Source organism: Anoplopoma fimbria, chromosome 6, assembly GCF_027596085.1.
Source record: "Anoplopoma fimbria isolate UVic2021 breed Golden Eagle Sablefish chromosome 6, Afim_UVic_2022, whole genome shotgun sequence".
Classification (NCBI taxonomy): domain Eukaryota; kingdom Metazoa; phylum Chordata; class Actinopteri; order Perciformes; family Anoplopomatidae; genus Anoplopoma; species Anoplopoma fimbria.
The window spans coordinates 15,662,337-15,682,037 of NC_072454.1; the positions used below are offsets into that span (position 1 = coordinate 15,662,337).

General features: G+C 37.6%; 1 protein-coding gene across 1 annotated transcript in view; it reads right to left on the reverse strand.

Moving 5' to 3' along the window:
* Positions 1-18,367, reverse strand: part of lmbrd1 (LMBR1 domain containing 1) — a 59,020-nt gene extending 40,653 nt beyond the window's left edge. The window contains exons 1-5 of the mRNA XM_054600228.1: positions 18,238-18,367; positions 15,741-15,917; positions 14,767-14,830; positions 1,393-1,490; positions 51-118 (exon numbers count right to left, since the gene is read on the reverse strand). Coding sequence (XP_054456203.1) covers positions 51-118; positions 1,393-1,490; positions 14,767-14,830; positions 15,741-15,917; positions 18,238-18,303 — 473 coding nt within the window. The 5' untranslated portion in view covers positions 18,304-18,367. The remainder of the gene's footprint in view (positions 1-50; positions 119-1,392; positions 1,491-14,766; positions 14,831-15,740; positions 15,918-18,237) is intronic.
* Between the last annotated feature and the right edge of the window lie 1,334 nt (positions 18,368-19,701).

Consider the following 19,701-nt stretch of genomic DNA (forward strand, 5'->3'; position numbering starts at 1 on the left):
CCACCTATAGTGTATCGAAGCAGAAGAAGCCACCCATGTCTCCAACTCACCCAATTAAAAGGAGCACGACGCAGACAATGGCAAATCCAATTGTGTACTTCAGAGCGTTCTTCACTTGCTGTAATGAAAGACAAAATGTAACTGGTCAATCACAGCCATGAAGTGAAATATTAATATTCATTATTCGTGATGGAAGGGGGTCATATGGCATTCAGCTAAGGACTATAGTGAGTGAGAGCTATACAGAGTCAGTGTAGATCCAGCTTGACCTGGCAGAGATAGCACGTCACTCCCACTGCTATTCAAGGTGCTTTTAAAGTAACAATACAAAAGACCTCCCCGTCTGGTAGAGAAAGTGCCTCTGTCAGCTCAAAGCTGACACACGGAGAGGAGAAAAGGCACTGTGTGTTAGCTGGTGTTCCGTACATCATGCACTAAAAAGACTTTTAAAGATAGGGATGTCAATTTGTCAAATTTCAGGTGACAATACTCAGACTACAATGCACAGTTTTAATGCAGTGGTGGAAAAGTTTGACAATGTAGTTATCTTACCACAATATGTTATTTAAATATTAATTCATTGTAAAAAAATTATTTCGCTTAGTTTTTTTTTTTCAAGCTTGTGAATTTATTTAGGTTTGTTTATTTTAAACACAAACACAGTATAAGTTGGTCTGTATCTTCATGCAGACTAAATGTCTTTAATCAACCAGCCTTTTTTAATGTTTTGAAACCTACATTTAAAAAAATAAAAAATAAATGTAATCCACCTTAATCCTCCTTTTGGCATGAATACAAAAGGGGTCAAACAATCCACACAGTATCTTTCACTTCCTCAAGCCCGTACTTCTGTATGTTGATTTCAAGTTCAAACTCCAAATTCATATTTGCATAAGAAAAAGTAAACTAAGGTGAGCTCTTGAAAAATCAGTCAGGTGCTATTATTAAAAATAACTGTTAACTGTTATTTTAATCACAATGTTTATTTACCTTCTGATTAGTCAATAAGATTACAATTTACTAGAAAGTCAGAAAGACAAATGACATTCCACCATGGACACTGATATAAATAGCACAGATTTGACCACACTCATTTATAATACAAAGAGAATACTGATGAACTAGTTTCACGTGCACATTTATATTTGTTATTCTATCTATAAAAAATAAGATTTACTACCATTGTTTGTCATGTAGAATATTAAACTGGGTGCAATCAAATGTGTTCATGTTGCCTTAAGCTGGCTGGGAAGTTCAACTGAAATGACCTCAAGACATTTTGCATAAACAAATTGGTCAGCCGCACATGAGTCATCTGAATGAAATTTGAATTCCTCATAACTGCATGTAAGCAGCTCTAGTGCTGTGTAGAAGAAGAAAGTGCGTTCTTACCGAGCATCTATTTACGTTGTCGTCATCCTTTTCTTCATAGTAGAAGTAAACAAAGGGGATCCATAGGAAGACACAGAATAGTATGATGGAGTAAAGTGCTATATGGATACAAAAGAAGAAACAAAAGCCAAGAATTAGTCAAAGATACTTTTTCTGTCAAATATTGCCAAAACTAAATATTCATACAACCTTCCTAGCATACAGCATGGCAAAACGATTTATCATGTTGCTAAAATGTTTAATCATTGCAGTGCATTTGTGACAACTACTGAACATACAGTACAGGTCCTATGTAAATCGATAAGAGTTTATATTATTGTGGGATGTACCCTGTTGTTGTTGTGAAATTATACTTGATTTCCTGTGACAATCTAAAAGCAATGGATACATTTCTGTGAGGAATATGCTCAAATTAAAGCTTATCACGTTATACCACCTTTCACTCAAACCATTTATTCCATTTATGAATGACACCAGCAGTTGTGAAAACTCAAAGACATCATTCAGCATTGAGAATAGAGAGCGAAGAAATTTCTGCCGACAATAAGGCCACATTCCTTTAAAAACTCAAAGATAAATCTAGGGCAGGAATCACTTATTAATTAATCCAGACACTGATACCACAGTGAAACAAAAGTAACTTACATTCAGTCATCCATGAATCAATGTTTGTAATACTAAACATCACATTACGTTCCTCCACGAACCCAATTTTGTCATTTTCGCTCTCCCTTCAAACTATATTACTTCTCTCTTTTCTGAATATTTTCCTAATTTGTCTTGTCACAAAATAGGACAGTGTCATCTTTGTTATATAAAACATTGTCCAATGTCACATGGATGACTATTAGGCATTATCATAAGTTGTCAGTTTTACACTTTGGGCTGTTGGATATGTGTTTGATATGAATAAAGTAACAATATAAGTTAATTAACATACATTTTTCACAACAATCATATACATAATGATCAAAATTGCACTTTTTGGCAGCCATAACCTGCTACTTGATAAGGAAAACAAAGCATATGGTGCTTATGTTACGTGTGTCTGAAAAACTGTCTGTTTTTGCAGTTCCCATTAGCTTAAAAAAAAGAACTACACACACAGGGTGGTTAAGGCAAAAAAAGGCATTGAGAAATCACAACAACAACTATAAACCATCAGAGAGCAAAGGGCAATGGCCCCTTCCCCACTTTCTACCCCCTACGTCCAGCGGCCTTGCTGGGACCATACCCATCTTCAAACACTGCCTTCCTTAAGATTTCAAATACACACCAGTAAAGGTTTTGTGAGGGACCAGGGGCAAATCATGTCAGGGAAGTAAAATAGGGGTGTAATGGCTTCTTCCCAACCTCCAACCCCAAAGAAATGATTCCTAAGAGAGCTTGGGGCAAGCTTCCATCAGAGGTAGTTTACCATGGAAGGAATGTACAGTGGATGTTTGGGCATGATAAATCATTATAAATGACATGTTTTGAACAATGATGTTTTTTCATGAGCGGTCCATCACGGCCCACTTTGCAGAGCGTTATGTATGAATTTTGTGTTACTGAATTTGTTTGTTAGGCAAAGCATTGTATAGCTCTATAAAATGATCTACAATAAAAAGAAGAAGAAAAAAATCAACTCCGTTTTTTCATTGAGGTGGTAATGCTGAAGATATTTATATCAAATCAGAAATACCACACAAGATACTTATGCCTGCTGTCTATTTTAGTGACATCACTCCATTTGTGCTCTGTCTAAGTTCATCTAGCCCACTTGCATCATTAGAGGTGTTTTATAAGATTGTTGTCCTCTTATTTAAATACTGTACAAGAGATACAGTGTATGCAGGAAAATAGGAGTAGGCCATATAGGTTATTACTAACCTTGCAAACACATTATGAATGCTTACATTCAGCCCAGCAGCATCATCACCAGGGATCCCTCAAAAATCTTACCAATTTTTTCTGCCTGGCTGGTCAAAATAAAATTGGAAATAGAATTAGGTTCAGTAAAATATTTTTTTTTCTGTCAGATTTGGTAAAAAAGTAATATATCTTTATCAAATATAAACGTTAATGATTGCCTCTGCACTCTCCCACCAGTTCTTTGGTGTATTATAGGGGTTGTCTTATTAAGGTGATTATCAAGCTAGTAAATGTACTTTGGGTCTGCTGCTTGTTTAACAGTATCAGTAACAAGTTGAGGTCAACAAGGCAGATGATGATGTTAACCAGCTATCAACGTTTGAAAATGGTTTCCGACAACGTTTTGTCCTAGTCTGAATGATTAAATTGACTTTACTTAACTTCATGTCAGGACAATAGGTGGACCAAAGCCACACTACAACAACGGATAACAATTGCAAGCCCGGTCATTAATAGCAGTCTTTATACGGTTGTTTTCTTTATTATGTGTCATCTGTAAATGCCGGTTAATAATACTATTGGGAATGTTTTGAGTAAATGAAGAAAGTTGCCTTTGGTGTTCTGATTGTAATCCAGGCATTTGTAGTTCAACACATTATCCTCCTATCATTGGTGGGTTTATTATTGCTTTGGGCAAAACTCACACAGCAGGAAATCATCAGTCCTATTTTCAAGGTTGACCACTGCAATAGAAAAAAAGCCATCTGCATCAGAAAATGATTTCATTCACTAGAGCCGTTGATCTCCTGTACGAATGGACACAGTGGATGCCAAACACCTGTCCTTGGTAAAAGAGCTTGCTTCTCTCTGATCTATGCCATTTTTGTTTGTTTGGTTCTTCCTGTACAAGATGCTTTTCTTAGAGAGGAGACCAAAATCTGAATGCATTAGAAATTCATAGAGCGGAGGTGAGGCAAAAACACTTAAATAGAGATATGCTATTTCAAGCTGGGGGCTTTTCTCTCTGCAGCAAATGGATGTTGGTGAAGACAGCACAGACGACCCCAAAATAACCAAGGGAAAAGCATGTCACAAAGATGTGCTCAACAACATGGATGGCACAGCTCAGTGCTTCCTTGAAGTGATAATGTGAATCATTAGTGCACATCACATTGTGAAGCTGAATAAAAAAAAAAATGTGCAGGGAGACAAAGAGCTTATCACAACTACATACATTTTACTGTTTTTCCTACATGCTAAATACAGGTTTGGTATGACAGTTGTGCTTTTAAATTTCTAAGTCTGTCCTCGACTTAAAGTCTGCTAAATTAAAACACAATCAAAACATAGAGCCTACACTTAAGAAACAACAACTGAATACATGCCCTTAGCAGCGCCATTGTAGCATGATAAACTACACAACCATTGGAGGTTTAAAAATTGGTCTTGATAAACATGTAATCCATAACATCAATACTAAACTTTACCTTCTATGTACATGTGGCAAACTACCACTCCATATCAGTCAGGGATGCATGGCCTCAAGCAAGTACCAACATGCCCCCCTTTGAGATGGACTATATTTCACAAAATGCTCTCTCTAGCGCAGACAAATGAATGTCATTGTAATAGTGGCTTGCTTTTTACCAGCTGTGATTGTGACAAGGCATTACTTTCAATAAACACATGCTCATTGCCCCACTAACGTATCCAGTTTCACTCATTTACAGCCAGAAAAACTGAGTCTAGGATGATGCTAGGAGCCAATAAATGCAAGCCATGCACAGTATGCAGCCGCTGGAATATGCGGGTGGGTAATATTAATCATAACAACATGAATATTAACATACTGAGTGAATAGGTCATCCTGCTTTACCATGTATCATCCATTACTCTCTGAGCAGATCTTCTACTGGGAAGATTGCCTGACCAGGGATAGAAGTTTAGCACATTTATCCCCCTGACAGAGAGCAGAGAATAAATAATTGATTATCCTTCCTTAACCCTTTATATAGTTATTGTGTTCAAATATAGCATGGATCCCACTTTACTCAGAAGGGAGGGGGGGAAAAAAAATGGAAACATATTTTAAATGTTTTTTTGGGAGAGGTGGCTATAAAAGCCTTCATCTACCAATGGAGTGCCAGCTGGGGAAATAATGTGAGGACATCAACACAGACAATAGTCAATATCTCGTTATAGTTTAATAATCATTTGTGGCAGTTAAAACAATTAGAACTATTACAAACAATCAATCAGAGCAGTAGTTTCACTCTAAATGAGAAACATTAGAGCCTTGTCCTCACCTTACTGTGGCTCTCCACGGAGACATTAGCACCTGGACTCTTGTCCCTTGCGGACAGGCAAAACGCATTACTTTTTTTGGTGAAAATTAAGTGCCAGGGGAGATTTTGCACAGAAACACCGACTTTAACAAAGGACTCAAGAGACTGATAAAACTATCTGTCTGTACAGACACTCGCTGAAAGGTATGACACTCCGAGCTAGCACTCTCATTCCCAGTAAACTTCAGGGAAGGCTATATTTTTTGGGGGCAAACCTGGAATAAAACACTAGTGAATATTAGAGCTCAATTTGACAGGTAACATGAAGGACTACAATTTGATGCCTGTGCTGCTCTGTTTCTGCTGGTTGAGTGGGTAAACAGATGTTTGCTAACGTTCGAGACAAAGGAACTTGATAAGATGATGGATTATCAAGGCTCATTGCTGCGAGTCTGTTTTGGAGTCATTCTTAAAGCCACTTAAAACAGTTTTAAAAAAGGTCAACGAGAGGTATGATAAGATGGAAGAGACGATACTTAAATTGTCGACATAAGTTTTTAATTGTTTTAAGATCATTTTGGCTTCATTTTGCCTTTATTTGGCAGAAGACAGTGTAGAGGCAGAGTGGAGAAAGGAACCATGGCTGAAACCAACCAGGGACGTTGCAGTTGGGTGGCATGCGCTCAATTTGGCTTCCAAACCATAATTGCTGTTTTTTAGCTATGTTTACAATCTGTATACAACCAAGAAAGAGCAGGGCTAAATCAACAACTTCACACTTCACTTCCCTATGTTTCCCATGCCTATGTATGAGTATGCAAATGTGGGTGAAATTATTACTATTTTAATATCAGACTCAAATTACTTGACAGAGAGCAGAAACAAACATTTTCAATCCAAGTTAGGAATTTTTACTTCTACTATATAAAAGATGAAAAGAAGTGTGTCACCTCTATCATGGCAAAGTCATGTACAACAGTAATAACACATATGTTCAGACATCCGAACACTATCCAAAGAAGTAGAAAGGAAGCTTGCATTATCTGGCCATTAGCCTACAGAATCAAATCTGTAGGATTCAGATTTTTAACATGTATTAACTCCAAACTTACTTATAAGATGGCAGCGAGTGGTAAACCCAACTCTTCTAACAGACGTCTAATGGACTATGTGGAAACCTATAGCTTATGTACGCTGATTCTGCATGTAGAAAATTAGCATCCAGCCACGTGTAACTCTAGTTTGTTGCCATTTGCTTGACAATGGACTGTTACAAAATGACACATCCTGTCGTCATTTTCTATGATTTGGTTTCACTTCATAGCTCAATGGCATATTTGGTTTGGTTGAAAAGAAGCCCCTGTATACCCAGTAGGACAAATGGACTCCACAGGGCTCCTTGTGCATTGTTGAAGGAAGTAGGGAGCATCAATTTCAAAGAGTAGCCTTTAAGGATATGAATAGTGAGAGGATACAGAAGAACTTCTTTATAAAAACAGCATCTTAATGCATCACGTGGTTCCTGAGCTAATAGACCAGTGTGCACTAAACAATATTTCTATGGCTCCATTGTGAACAACCAACCTTCCTCAATAGACAGTTTGCTATTGTTTAATGCTGCACTATGCTGTCTGATAAAGGATATATTACCAAAAAAAACAATAACAGCTTTATACACGTTATTGAATAGTAAAAATGTCAAAATGAATACATATAAGAAAAGAAAACTGGCTACATTCAGAGTAAGTTTTCATCAACCTTGTCTTCTTATTGGGCCCATGTGCAGTACTGGGGATGTTTATGATGAAGTGATGACATTCAGCATGCGTGTTGTAATAGATCTGCTTTAATGAAATCGACTTTGTAGCCTGATTGATTTTTATCTCCTTAATTGGAGTCCAGATAAAATCATTCCCCTTTCAATTAATTTAACAATGAGTTACCTTGTTAAAATATTGACTGTAACAGTGGGAGAGGTGTTTATTCACTCAACAAAGCTTTGGTGATGGCTTTATAATGTTTTAGCACAAGAGTATTAAATTAATTGATTAACAGGTATTAGGCTGGACTAAAGCAACAGTGGCAAAGTGGGAAGACAAACTGGTATAATATTGAATATTCGAGCCTGACTAGTACATCAGGATAGCAAACATTATTGGCCAATATTAGTTTACTACAGATATACTGGTATTGGCGTATTTGTTAGCCAATAATTAACAAGTAATTACATTTAAGAAATGACAAATAAATGTTTAAAAGGTGCTATATACAGGATTGGAAGCATTTTTATTGCCTCTCAACAGCTCTCAACATGGCAACAGCTGACACGTTGGCTCCCAGCTAACTGTGCTAACAGCGCTAACAGAACAAACCATGACTAAAGTGCCGACAGAGATAAAAGTTTTAACTTGTGGGGCAACCGGAGGATTGGACGCTACGCTTCCCAGATGATGCCGTCTGAGAAGTGAAGAGCCATCGCTTGTGGTTTTTGCACACAATGGCAAGAAAAGTGTGTCTTTTTGGTTCTTGTGCACACTCGACAATGTTCTTATCGAACTGCCCTTCAAAATAAAACTGCAATTTGTCAAGGTTTTCAGAATGCTCCTAAAGAAAGTACCAGACTATCCCTTTCCTCCAAAATTCAGTCAGCAAATGTAGGCTATAGGTGGACACGAATCGCAGACAAAAAGAAAAGTACTTGCAGAATATTTACAAGAGGATTGCATCCTCTCTAACTTCTCCCCTACTAATGGCATTAAAAAGGCAGAGAGAGAGCCTATGACTTATTTAAAAGGTCCCAGGGGTATTTTGCCCTGTGGCTTAAGGGCCTTATGCATCACTGCTTTGAAGTACTGAGCAGTTCAAGGAAATGTATAAATGGACAGAGACTGGAATTGAAAGGATAGGCTTTCAAATTTAGGGTTCATCAAAGATCACCAAAAGCTATTTGGGCTCTAAAAGAAAGTGGGTGTTTCGGTAACAGACATCTCTGAAGGTAGCTTTAATCTGACATTACACCTGGTAAAATGTATCAACATCTGTCGTGTTTATTCCCTACAGTCAACAAGTAGCATTTCATTTTGACAGAATTTTTTTAATTCAATGTTTTTTTTGCATTACAGCTACGTTCTAATAAAGCCGTTATCTCTTCATCACAGGTACTTCCATTTTTGCTCACTCTCAAAATGCATTCTGATGCAATTAACTGTTCTCGTGCACTCATAAATGCATGCTTGTATCTGTGTAAGATGCAACACAACTGAAATGCATTTACTTGACCTACTTCTGACATTACTGGTAACATGTCTGAGCAACTGTGAGATTTCACAGATATTGAAAAGTGCTTCAAAATAGTCACACATGCAGTTTAATAAACAAAGGGCGCCAGATATAACCTATAAATGTACAATATCATCCACTCCTGATCATTATGTTTAATTGTGTGGATTATTAATAAAAAAAATCAACACAAATCTGGTACAAAAGTAACAATCCATTATAATAAAAATGGAAATGTGCTTTATTATTATTACCCCACTATAATTTCTCCACTGTGATAAATACGTGCTTGTAAAACTCCTCAGGGCAATTATACAGCAGACAAGTGGATTCAAGATTGCTGCAGGAATGTTGACAGTGTCACCTATACAGAAGGTCTGATTAAATGCTTGTGTCCAAAGAAAAATGTACATATTTCTTCACCAACAACCGACAGAAATTGACCAAATGACTGTTATGTAAGGCCATCAAATAATCCAAAACATCAACTATATAATGCAGAAAATTCTTAAAATCACTGGACATGCTGAGATCACCACTGAATGCTGTAAAAAAAAAAATGCTTAAGTGGAAGAAATAGGAGATCTCTCTGTCAAACTTGCAGTTATTCCATTTGTGAAGAGACTAATGGACAGTGCTGTCAATGCGGCCATAAAGAAATTCCACTTTAAAGGTTAGATTTGTAAGGAGACACACATGGAGCTTGGTCTCCACCTACTGGCAAATAAAAAAGCAATGCCCCTCAAAAAGGAGAGTAGAAAGACAACAACAACAGGATGGTTAAAAAGACTAAAAAGAAGAATAGCCAAAATTAGATTATCATATCTTTATATTTAGCACATTACTGAAGCCTTCAGCAAAGTATGGATTTCTTCGGCTTATAGTCCTCTCAAAATGCCATCTTGAAACATCTTTTTACTATTTATATGCATCACGAATGTGCACCATTTCACTTGGTACGTAAAGTATGCATTTAACTTTAACTAGCTTGGGCAAATGATCAATATATGATTTGAATATATTATCATGTTAGTTGGCATCCCTACACTCAGAATGCATTTGCAATATTTAAAATGCACTAGAACTTTATTCCCAATATATGCTTTAAAGAACTTAGCACAATATCAATAAAATCTGGAAGGCTCATATTTTTGTATTTTAGGCCCTTTAACAAGCACTCAACCTTCCTTATCAACAGCCGAAGGTTACAAGACCACAACAAATTTGCAGGCAGGTGATTTTTGCTGCACACACTCCCAGAGCTATGATCACATAGATACATATATGCTTGAGGCAGGTAGCTAACTCTTTCAAGCCTCTCTCATATTTCTCTCCTAGCTCCTAGAATGCGTACGCTTGGAAGATTTTATGAACTGGATAAGAATATGTACATGAATTTAAACAAAATGCTATTTCCTTGTTTTTCTGTAAATGGTATGAATCAACTTTGTCTGGATTATAAAGCCTCCTTAACACACAATATAGACTCAAAGCATGTATGTGGAATAAGACCATCAAAGGGCAGGGCATGAGTGCCACGATGAAGTGCGGCATGACGCACAGAAACTACAGAAGCCACTCAAAACAGAATAGAGATTGTGACTTAAGATTCACTCTCAAATTGCCTACTTTAATAAACCAACTATATAACTTTTTTCCTTTCATTTGTGACACATTTCTTGAGTGTAATTTGGCCATTAAATTAATTAAACTACTGGCAGGAAACAGCTCTGCATTCAAGACTAAGCAAACAGGATTAATTAGTTATTAAGTCTCTATGAAAGTTTTTGTTAAAGGGAATGTCTAATCAAAACTATGGATGGTCACACAGTAAATTGATCTTGTGTATTAAAATCATATTCGTGTGTTCAGTGGATTATATAGTATGGACCCTTCCTTGAATGCTGGATTCACCTGCAGTGTTCATGGTCTGTGAAAGCTCTTTTTCTGATGTCATTGTACTAGTGAAAGTAGTTTCTTTGATTGGGCTGTCGGGGCAAGGAGACAGCTTGTCTTCCTTGCATTTGGCATTTCTGAACAGACGGTACATAACAGTGTTGCTGACAGGCACTTTAAGGCAGCATCTGTTAGAAAACGTGTGATTTAGTGTCTTTGGCATGACTGCATTTGCTACCGTCAAAGACAACAAACTAATGTTATCCTTTAATGTGACAATCATGAAGAAATTCCAGTGGCACTAATAGCTTTCAGTTATGAATTCATCAGCCAAACGGCCTAGACACTGTCCCCATGAATTGCAACCACACTCAAATGCTGGAATTATCGGGTGATCCATGGGGACTGGACCCGTCCTCTGTCATAGCTGGAGAATTGTGCAGGATAATTCAAAGATGCCTGACTGAACGCTTGACAAACCTGCAAATTATACAACACAGTATGCCTCAAGCCAAACACAAATTGTCAGTGCCAGTGAAGAGTTGTTCTTGGAAAGCAACACTGTAGCTAGACTTTTAGATTACTTGTTTCTCTGCACTGTTTTTTTTTTTGTTGTGGTTTTGTTTTGCCAAGTTGAAGAGGGCAAAGAACACAGGCCCTGAAATGATCGCAAAGGTTGTAAACAAACCCTCAGTGCATGTCTGAAAGACGAAATAAAGGCAAACTTTCATTTTTATGACAGATATCTGATACCAATATTGATATTGGATATCGGTCCGATACTCAAATAGCTGGATCGAGTATCATTGACAAAAGGGCAATCTGGTATTGGATACCATTATTTGAATAAATAATAACCAAATACATTTATATATATTCATTTATTTTATACATTTTGTTTTACAAAGTTAGGAAAGCAAAGTTTAATTCAAGCCTGATGTTGCCTGACACACAAAAGAGTGATCCCAGCCTCTTCCACATACAGCTTAGTAATTAAAACACTGATACCTGATTGGAACTCGACTGATACCCAAAGCCAAGTTATCCTTATTGGGACTGAAAAGGTTGGATTGGTGCATTCTCACCAATTCTCATTTTACCTAACCCATATTTAAACAAGTAAGGCCTGTTGAGATCAACGATCTCTTAATAAAAGAGTAATCAATTCTCAAATTCTTCAAAACTGACTTATTTTTGGACTTCCACAAGCTGGAATAGATGGCACATCCCATTTGTATTTATTGTATCCTCTAAAGTGTAATAAAAGAGTAAAGTGTGAAAACTTCAAATACCGAAAAAGCAGCTGTAACACCTAATACCTGTAGGTGGCGCAAGTGTCGAAATGGCAGCAGGTATTTCCTAACTTTTCCGTAGAAGGCGATATCAAAGGTTAACATCTATACATTAAAACTGCTGCTGTTATTATACTTTTTTAACTTCATACATTTTGACTTGTCATAGCGGCAAAAACACAGGTGAAACAAATGTCTTCAACAACGGCACAGTTTCATCAAGTGTCCCAATAAGCACTGACAGTGAGTCTGCGTACACATCCCTAGAAGTACTAGACAATGGAAGTACCTCACCTGAACCTAATGCAGTAGTTTTTACAGTTATCAATTACACTTTTCCTGCTACATACAGTAAGCCATAATATCCGCCTGGAAAAGGGTCCATCAACATGTTTGTCATGCTTTAAAGTCCCTGCGCAGGTGTTTTCACTTAATCCGGTTAATTGGCCTTCTGTTCATGCTGAAGTTTGGCTGAGCTATGCCTGAATAACATGAGGCGACCAAATTCCATGAACCAATGAAAATGATGAACGCCTATGTGGATAGCCCATGGGTGTGTGTGGCCAGGGTACAAACCAGTGTTTCCTCACTACAGGTTTTTAAAAAACAAAACAAAGACAACAACAATCCAAACCTAGAGAGGACAAAGCTATGAAGGAAACCTAACTTGAGCTGTTGCCAATAAAAATGTATCAACAATGAAAAGGGACTCCTCTTTAAATTGGTGTTCAAAATCGATCACACCAAAATGTCACAATCACTTACGATGAATTCACAAGAACAGCCAATAGTATTTTTGTGATAACTGTTTTGACCACAGCTCCTGACTAACCGGTCTTGTAAACGTGAACTTGATCTATAAAAATAAAAAATAAAAAAAATCACAGGATTCTCCTATCCTGTTCCACCTTCAACACTTTGGCTGCGTACAAGACATGCATACGATAAACTGCATAAAGATGTGAATATGATCCTGCCTATCATTAAGACATGGTGGCAAAAGTATCAACGATATGAAAATGTGTTCATATGAAGGTCATGAAAACAATTCACCTTGTGTTCCCCGGTATTATGGAGATGAGAATACTGTATGTGTGCTCCAACTACTATCACATCCAATGAAAAACATTTCAGCACACTTAATATGCAACGGTAAACGTAATTTATTATTGACAGCTTTAGTTGACTAATGTAAGCTGACTGCTATTTGACACATTCCACTCATTTTAATGCCCATAGTGGGCATTTTGCCAGGAAACGCTGTAAATGTTTGATATCGCTGATATATTGCATGATCATGGAAAACAAACTGCCCGGTCTCTCCATTAACATTACCCTGTGAAAAGGGCTTTCTATTATTTCAACAGAACGGCCCATTATACTTCATTATCTCGACTTGCTGGACATTATTGTTCGGTTGCGCATGTGTGTGTGTGTGTGTGTGTGTGTGTGTGTGTGTGTGTGTGTGTGTGTGTGTGTGTGTGTGTGTGTGTGTGTGTGTGTGTGTGTGTGCGGCTGTGCGTGAATCTGTTTGTCTGTCCATGGCTTATCTTGCATACCCCCGGACCCATCAGCCTAATCATTTTTGGGCTCATTTTGGACAGCATGCTCAAGGACCTCTGGTGGTTGCGGTAATTCACACTTTTTGATAAACACTATTGACTATTTTATACCGCCATTAACTGCTGCTTACTTGCTTTCTCTTAACCGGCCGGTGGGGCCACAAGTAATCAACAGAATTTGTTTGGAATTTTGCCTCTGCTAGGGATAAGAAATTGTTTATGTCCATATTCGCACGCCTCGATACACCCCAAATGTCAGTCCAGTAGTACTCCTAATCTATTTCTCCATTTACACTGATTCATATGATCGCGGCTAAATGGGACAGTGCTGAGTTTGTGCCTAGTGAGTATGTGTGGCTGAGCAAGAGAGAGAGAGAGAAATTGCAGACAGCTGTTGGTGAGGGTTAAATGTATACTGTAAATGTACAGTAAAGGTTACAGTTTGCCTGTGAATAAACCCTGAAATAATATTTCTCAATACCCAAGAAGTGTATGTGAATTGCTTCCCAGCTGCTGGGCAAAAGTGAAGACACTCTTACACAACAAGTCTCTTTTATTCAGTCGTACACTCACTACCTCCCAAACAAATGCGCACTTACTCGACCCTTACCATTTAAAAAACAACAGCACTCGCACAAACTAGTAATTTGCCTGAGCAAGCAGGAGACTGTGTGAGAGTTTGTAAATGGATATTTCCATGTAGTTTTTGCTTTTGTCAAAGACGGCCCACCGCAAAATAAAATGAGCAATTGATACACAAATGTTTAGTTTTGGAGTAAATTTTCCTTTAATACATCTAAAAGCAAAACTGATCCAAAGCAGGCAAGATGTGTTACTATAGAAATACCCAAGTTGTCATTGTGGGAATCAATGAGCCAATGTAAATCCAAAAAGTTAGGCTGTTAACCCACTAAGATTTCTGTGTGGGTGAGTCAGGCCCTTGGTGTAATTACAACTGAACTGGCACTACCATCATTTGAAACAAGGTTGATATCATAGGAGAATGAAAAAGCACACTTAGAATCATTGATCGCAAAACAGCTCATTTTTCAGAGAAAATATTCCAACAGAAGAGCTAATTCAGACAGATTCATTCTTCTAAATTCTCCAGTAAATAATCCACTCTAGTTTATATTTTTTCAACGAATATACAATTATTTTTTAAGGTGCCCCCACATTGACAAAGTATTAACAAAATGCACTTACTGTAATATCCATACAGCACAGTGTCTTCAATTTGCCCTCTTGTTTCATTGTTTGCTGCCCATTCCTGGATGTTAGCAAAGGAAAAAGTCCATGGTGAGGAATTCAAATTAAGTTCAACAGCAAAATGAAGGACACAAGTATAATAATCAATAAGGGAATGCTTCAACTAGATTAAAGATCATTACAAAAAACATTAACAAGTATAAAATACTGTGTGATAATTAACACATGCAGAGGGACGTATGGTGTACTGATCTATTTTTATTCACGCAAAGCACAGGTGTAGCAAAATGTCCAACGTGAGCTTGCATTTTCGGCATTTTACTCTAGGAATTAATTCCCCCGAAGCCGCTAAAATACTAAGAACAATGTATTTATTTGAAGAGTAACAGCCTAAAAATAAAAATGTGTGTCCGTTTCTGCAGTAACATCATTCTCAGAGCAATGAGACATGCTCAAGTGATCTTTTCCCATCAGATGCTAGTATTATTATTCTTCATTTTCTGTTTACACTTAGCAAATATCATCAGAAAAGCCACCACTTGCTTTCATGCCTCTTTGCTCATATGTCATTTTTTATTACAAAGTAAATTCACCAAGAGATCACCAAGATATCATGTTTAATTAAGTGAATGTGCAGGATATGTTGGCCATGACTAATTGGTACAAAAAAACAGATACACTAAGCAGTCACAGCAGCTCACAAGCCACAGAAACAAAGAAAATACCTGCTGTTCAAATGGAGATGCTATTACACAGTCTGCTAAATCCTCAAATGGATAGAAGCAAATGCAATGACTTTGCAAAAAATAATAAGCCCGGAATTGCATTCAGCTTTTAGATTGGACTAAAACAATGTCCACTTTGTCTAATTCTAATAAAATTACACGGCCAAGTTAAAAGCTGCCTCAGGAAAACTCATTAGTATTTCTCAAATTGATTTTATTGGCACTGTTAGCAGAACAGATACTAACCTTATAGGTACCATTGGGATACTTCATGAAGGAGACAAGGAATATATCCACTGGTAGAAGTGCAGATGTTATCAAAGCAATGGCCAGTGCACATATTGCTGTGATAGTTGAAACAACTTCACTCTCCTGCCGACTTTGAAATTTCCGAATGTAGACCCAACAGAAAGCCAGGATTACCTAAACATAGGAAAAAAATGTGATAATGAAGTTAAAAGAACTTAAGATTGATGACATTATGAGGAACAATACAAATTAACAATATGACAGCAAAAAAATGATTACAAGCCCAAAATATTACTAAATCTGAGTACTGAGTTGAGTTCTCCTCCCAGTAACTACATGCACACATATGGTTAAACAAACTTCACAATCAGACACACAGACATTCTGCTTTTTCATTTACAATTGTCAAAATTGGACTATGCTTTCATTATCTTTTCCATGGTGCAAAACAAATGAATATTGGGAAACCAGTCGACATTAATTTGACTTTGATTTAGGTTCTTAATTGGAATGAATAGCAAAGGTCCTGGATGAATGTGCTGGTATTTATATGTTGATTTGTGCTTGTAGATTTGTCTGTATAATTGTTAGTATGATAGAAACGATTTAATGGTGTTGCATGTAAATTAATGTATTCGGTAAATGGTAAATGGTAAATGGACTTGTACTTGTATAGCACTTTTCTAGTCTTCCAACCACTCAAAGCGCTTTTACACTACATGTCATTCACCCATTCACACCCTTTCATACACTGATGGCAGGGGCTACCATGCAAGGTGCCACCTGCCCATCAGGGCTATCTAACCATTCATAGACCGCAGGCGCAGTTTTGTGGATAAGTGTCTTCCCCAAGGACACATCGACATGGACATGCTCCCCCACTGAGCCCCAGTCTGGTGATTGTTGTGTGTGTACCTGCCCAGGGACTGCAGATATTCATTGATTATAGCTAAATCTGGCATAAATCCTCTTTATTCATTTTGAGATAATTAGTTTTTGGGCTTTGTCCCTGTTAAATAAAGACTTGTGATTACTAACTCCATACCTCTGAGTTTTCAAGACCACATAAATGTACAATCCTTGACACATAATCAGCATCACTTTCTTAAAATACACAAATATTCTTAAATTTGACACTAATTCAGTTTTCTTGAAATCATGTTTGTGATATCAGGTTTCCTCACATAAGCTTAAATGTGTCACAAAAAAATAACCCTAACCCTGTGTGTAACACTGAGTGTATAGTATACATAGAGGTGCACTTTTCCTCAGTTTTTGCTGACTTGGACCCATTAGGCCAGAAACCCATCTATTCTTTAACTAAAGTTAACACAAGCAGTGAATGATACACTGAGAGTAGCCTTACAGCAGGTGATAGGGATCAAGTTGTATCATCCTCCCCCCCCTTGTCCTTTCAGCACATAAGTGAATGCAGACTCACTAACATTGTGTCAGACTGACACAGGAGGCAATAACACAAAGTTTACTTTTTTTTTTTAAGAAGCAAAAATAATAGACAATTATGTTACACAGCTTTTTGTTTTTAACTCTGAATTAATTCATGAATTTGCTGATGCATTACATTTCTGCTTAACATGCAAAAAAAAAAAAGAACAAAGAAAAGCAGGATGGTCATTGTAACAGGCAGGAAACTCAAACTCATTACACAAAGAAGCAAATACGGGTCTCCAAAATGACAAGGACATATTCAAGGCACACAAGCTGAAAGGAGTGAGGACACTGCTAAAACTAGTCCCGTTAGATCAAGGCCCGCCATTCACAGACAGGATCAATCAAAGGCCTGCAGCCTTAAGCCTCTGGCTGCGTGTTTTGCCAGGTAACGACGCAGGCTTTGCATCCAAATAAGACGCCTTGAAATGTTTGTTCAAATAGAAGGGGGCTGCCAGTGTTGTGGGGTTGGGATGCTGAGCCATTTACAGGCATTCTTCTCTTCCGGACGGCCCTCTTCTTCAGACACGTGACTCTGAGTGACAGCTGAGATAATGAGTGCTTAAACTGGGCAGCAGATTACCTGGCTGACCAACTTCCAGCCATCCAGTTATGTCACGTTTCCAGGGAAGGCGTTAAATAAGTCAAACAATGGTTACATGTGGTGGTGTTTGCAGTATGTGTGGTGGGAAACTTTTTCTATAGCCGATTTTAAACCCCTTTGTGGGTGAAACCTAGCTACGCCACAGCACAGTTGAACAGAGATGTTCATTTTCTGTATAATGGAGTGGTGTTTTGCACCCCCCCCTGCTTCTAATAGTAGGTATATAAACTGTAAACTAAACTGCATTAACAGCCTGACACTGTGTCATGTGTATTGATAGCTTAAAAACCCATCCAAAGCCCAATATTGACGTTGATATACCGCAGCCATGTCGCACCGGGTAATACACGTTTCACCTGCTAACACATTTATTTATTTTTAAATACTTGCATAACGCTGCAGTACTTGATGACACGCCTGGACAACTTCAAACGTGCTTACCAGAAGTATAAAGGTGAAAATAGACCACCCGAGAGCAGACTCGGTGAGCAACGTCTGATCCGCCATCTTCACTTCCTGCAATAACAAACCCACGTGCTCCCGTTGACGTCACCATGGTGGAGAGCGAGCAGCAGCATCCGTGACGTCTCCGCAGAGGAAGTCCACGTCTGTTGACATGTCAATGTGTTTATATGTCTATATGTGTGTAGTGAACTGTAGGATGCAATAGCTTAACTGGTCGTGGATCAGGAAGGCAAGAGTCCAACAATACAATATAGGCCTTTGTCACAAGCCTGACGAAAAATACATTTAGGGTCAGCTATCCTTGAAGTTTTAATTTTATATAATACCCCAGCACCTGTGAGGGAAAAAGTATTCGGATAATTTTACTGTCTAAGTTAAAGTAGCAAAATCATGATTAAAATGCATGTAAAAATGTAAGAGTTTGGCTTAGAACCGCAGAAACAGGAACAGAAAAGTGTCCTATATTTCAAATACGTTGTTATAACTGTTATTATAGGCTTTTATTATAATTGGATTGGTGTTTTTACAGAATTAACATATCAGAAGAATGTAACAGTGTTGGGTATTCTCATTAAGAAATGGATCATAACTTGTGAGCTGATAAAAATATTTACACAAGCGCTTTGGCTCACCTGAGCAGTACTTCTGGGCCAATTGTTCTTTCCACTTGGCACATGGCCTGACTAGTGGACATAGGGCACTTAAACTGACATTCAGTTTTCAGCTAGAATTTCCAGAAAACTCATCTTGTAAATTGAGCTTTAAATTTGCTGAAAAACTAGAAGTAGGTCACTGGAAATTAGGGTGCAGTGCACAAGAAGCTGCATTCCCATGTGTATAGCAGATCATTGGGGTAATACTTGCTATCAATTATCCACCGCAGTGGCCCACACAAGCAGACACTGTCTTTTGTGCTGAAGGTAGTAGTCCCCTGATATGAATGTGTATTTCTCGTAAATTGCATATTGTTAACAAGTGAAATGCAAAATTCAATATTAATACATCTGTCTGAGCAGTTTCTCACTGCAGTGTGTTTTATGAATATATACATAAGACTTATTTTCCTTCCGATTTCTTTCTTGGTGTTGGCTTCTTAAATAAAGACTTTTCCCTTGAAGTTTATGTTGGCTTCTTTGTCTCTTCTCTTTGGTTAGTACTTTCCAGCTATTTTAGTCATGACATAACTCTGTACTGTATGCCTGTAATAATTGCTTAAACTTCCACTATTAGGAATATGTCAAATACATATATTTTTTTCTACTGGTATGTGTGCTATCATGACCAACATACGATTCATTTTAAATAGGAGTTTCGCAACATAATCAGTACTGCCAGATATTCCAGCTGCTACTTGAGAAACATGTTAAGGTCTTTCTTCTTGTATATTCTTCATCTTAATGATGAGAGGGACCATGAATTCCTAAAAGCCACTGTATGTAT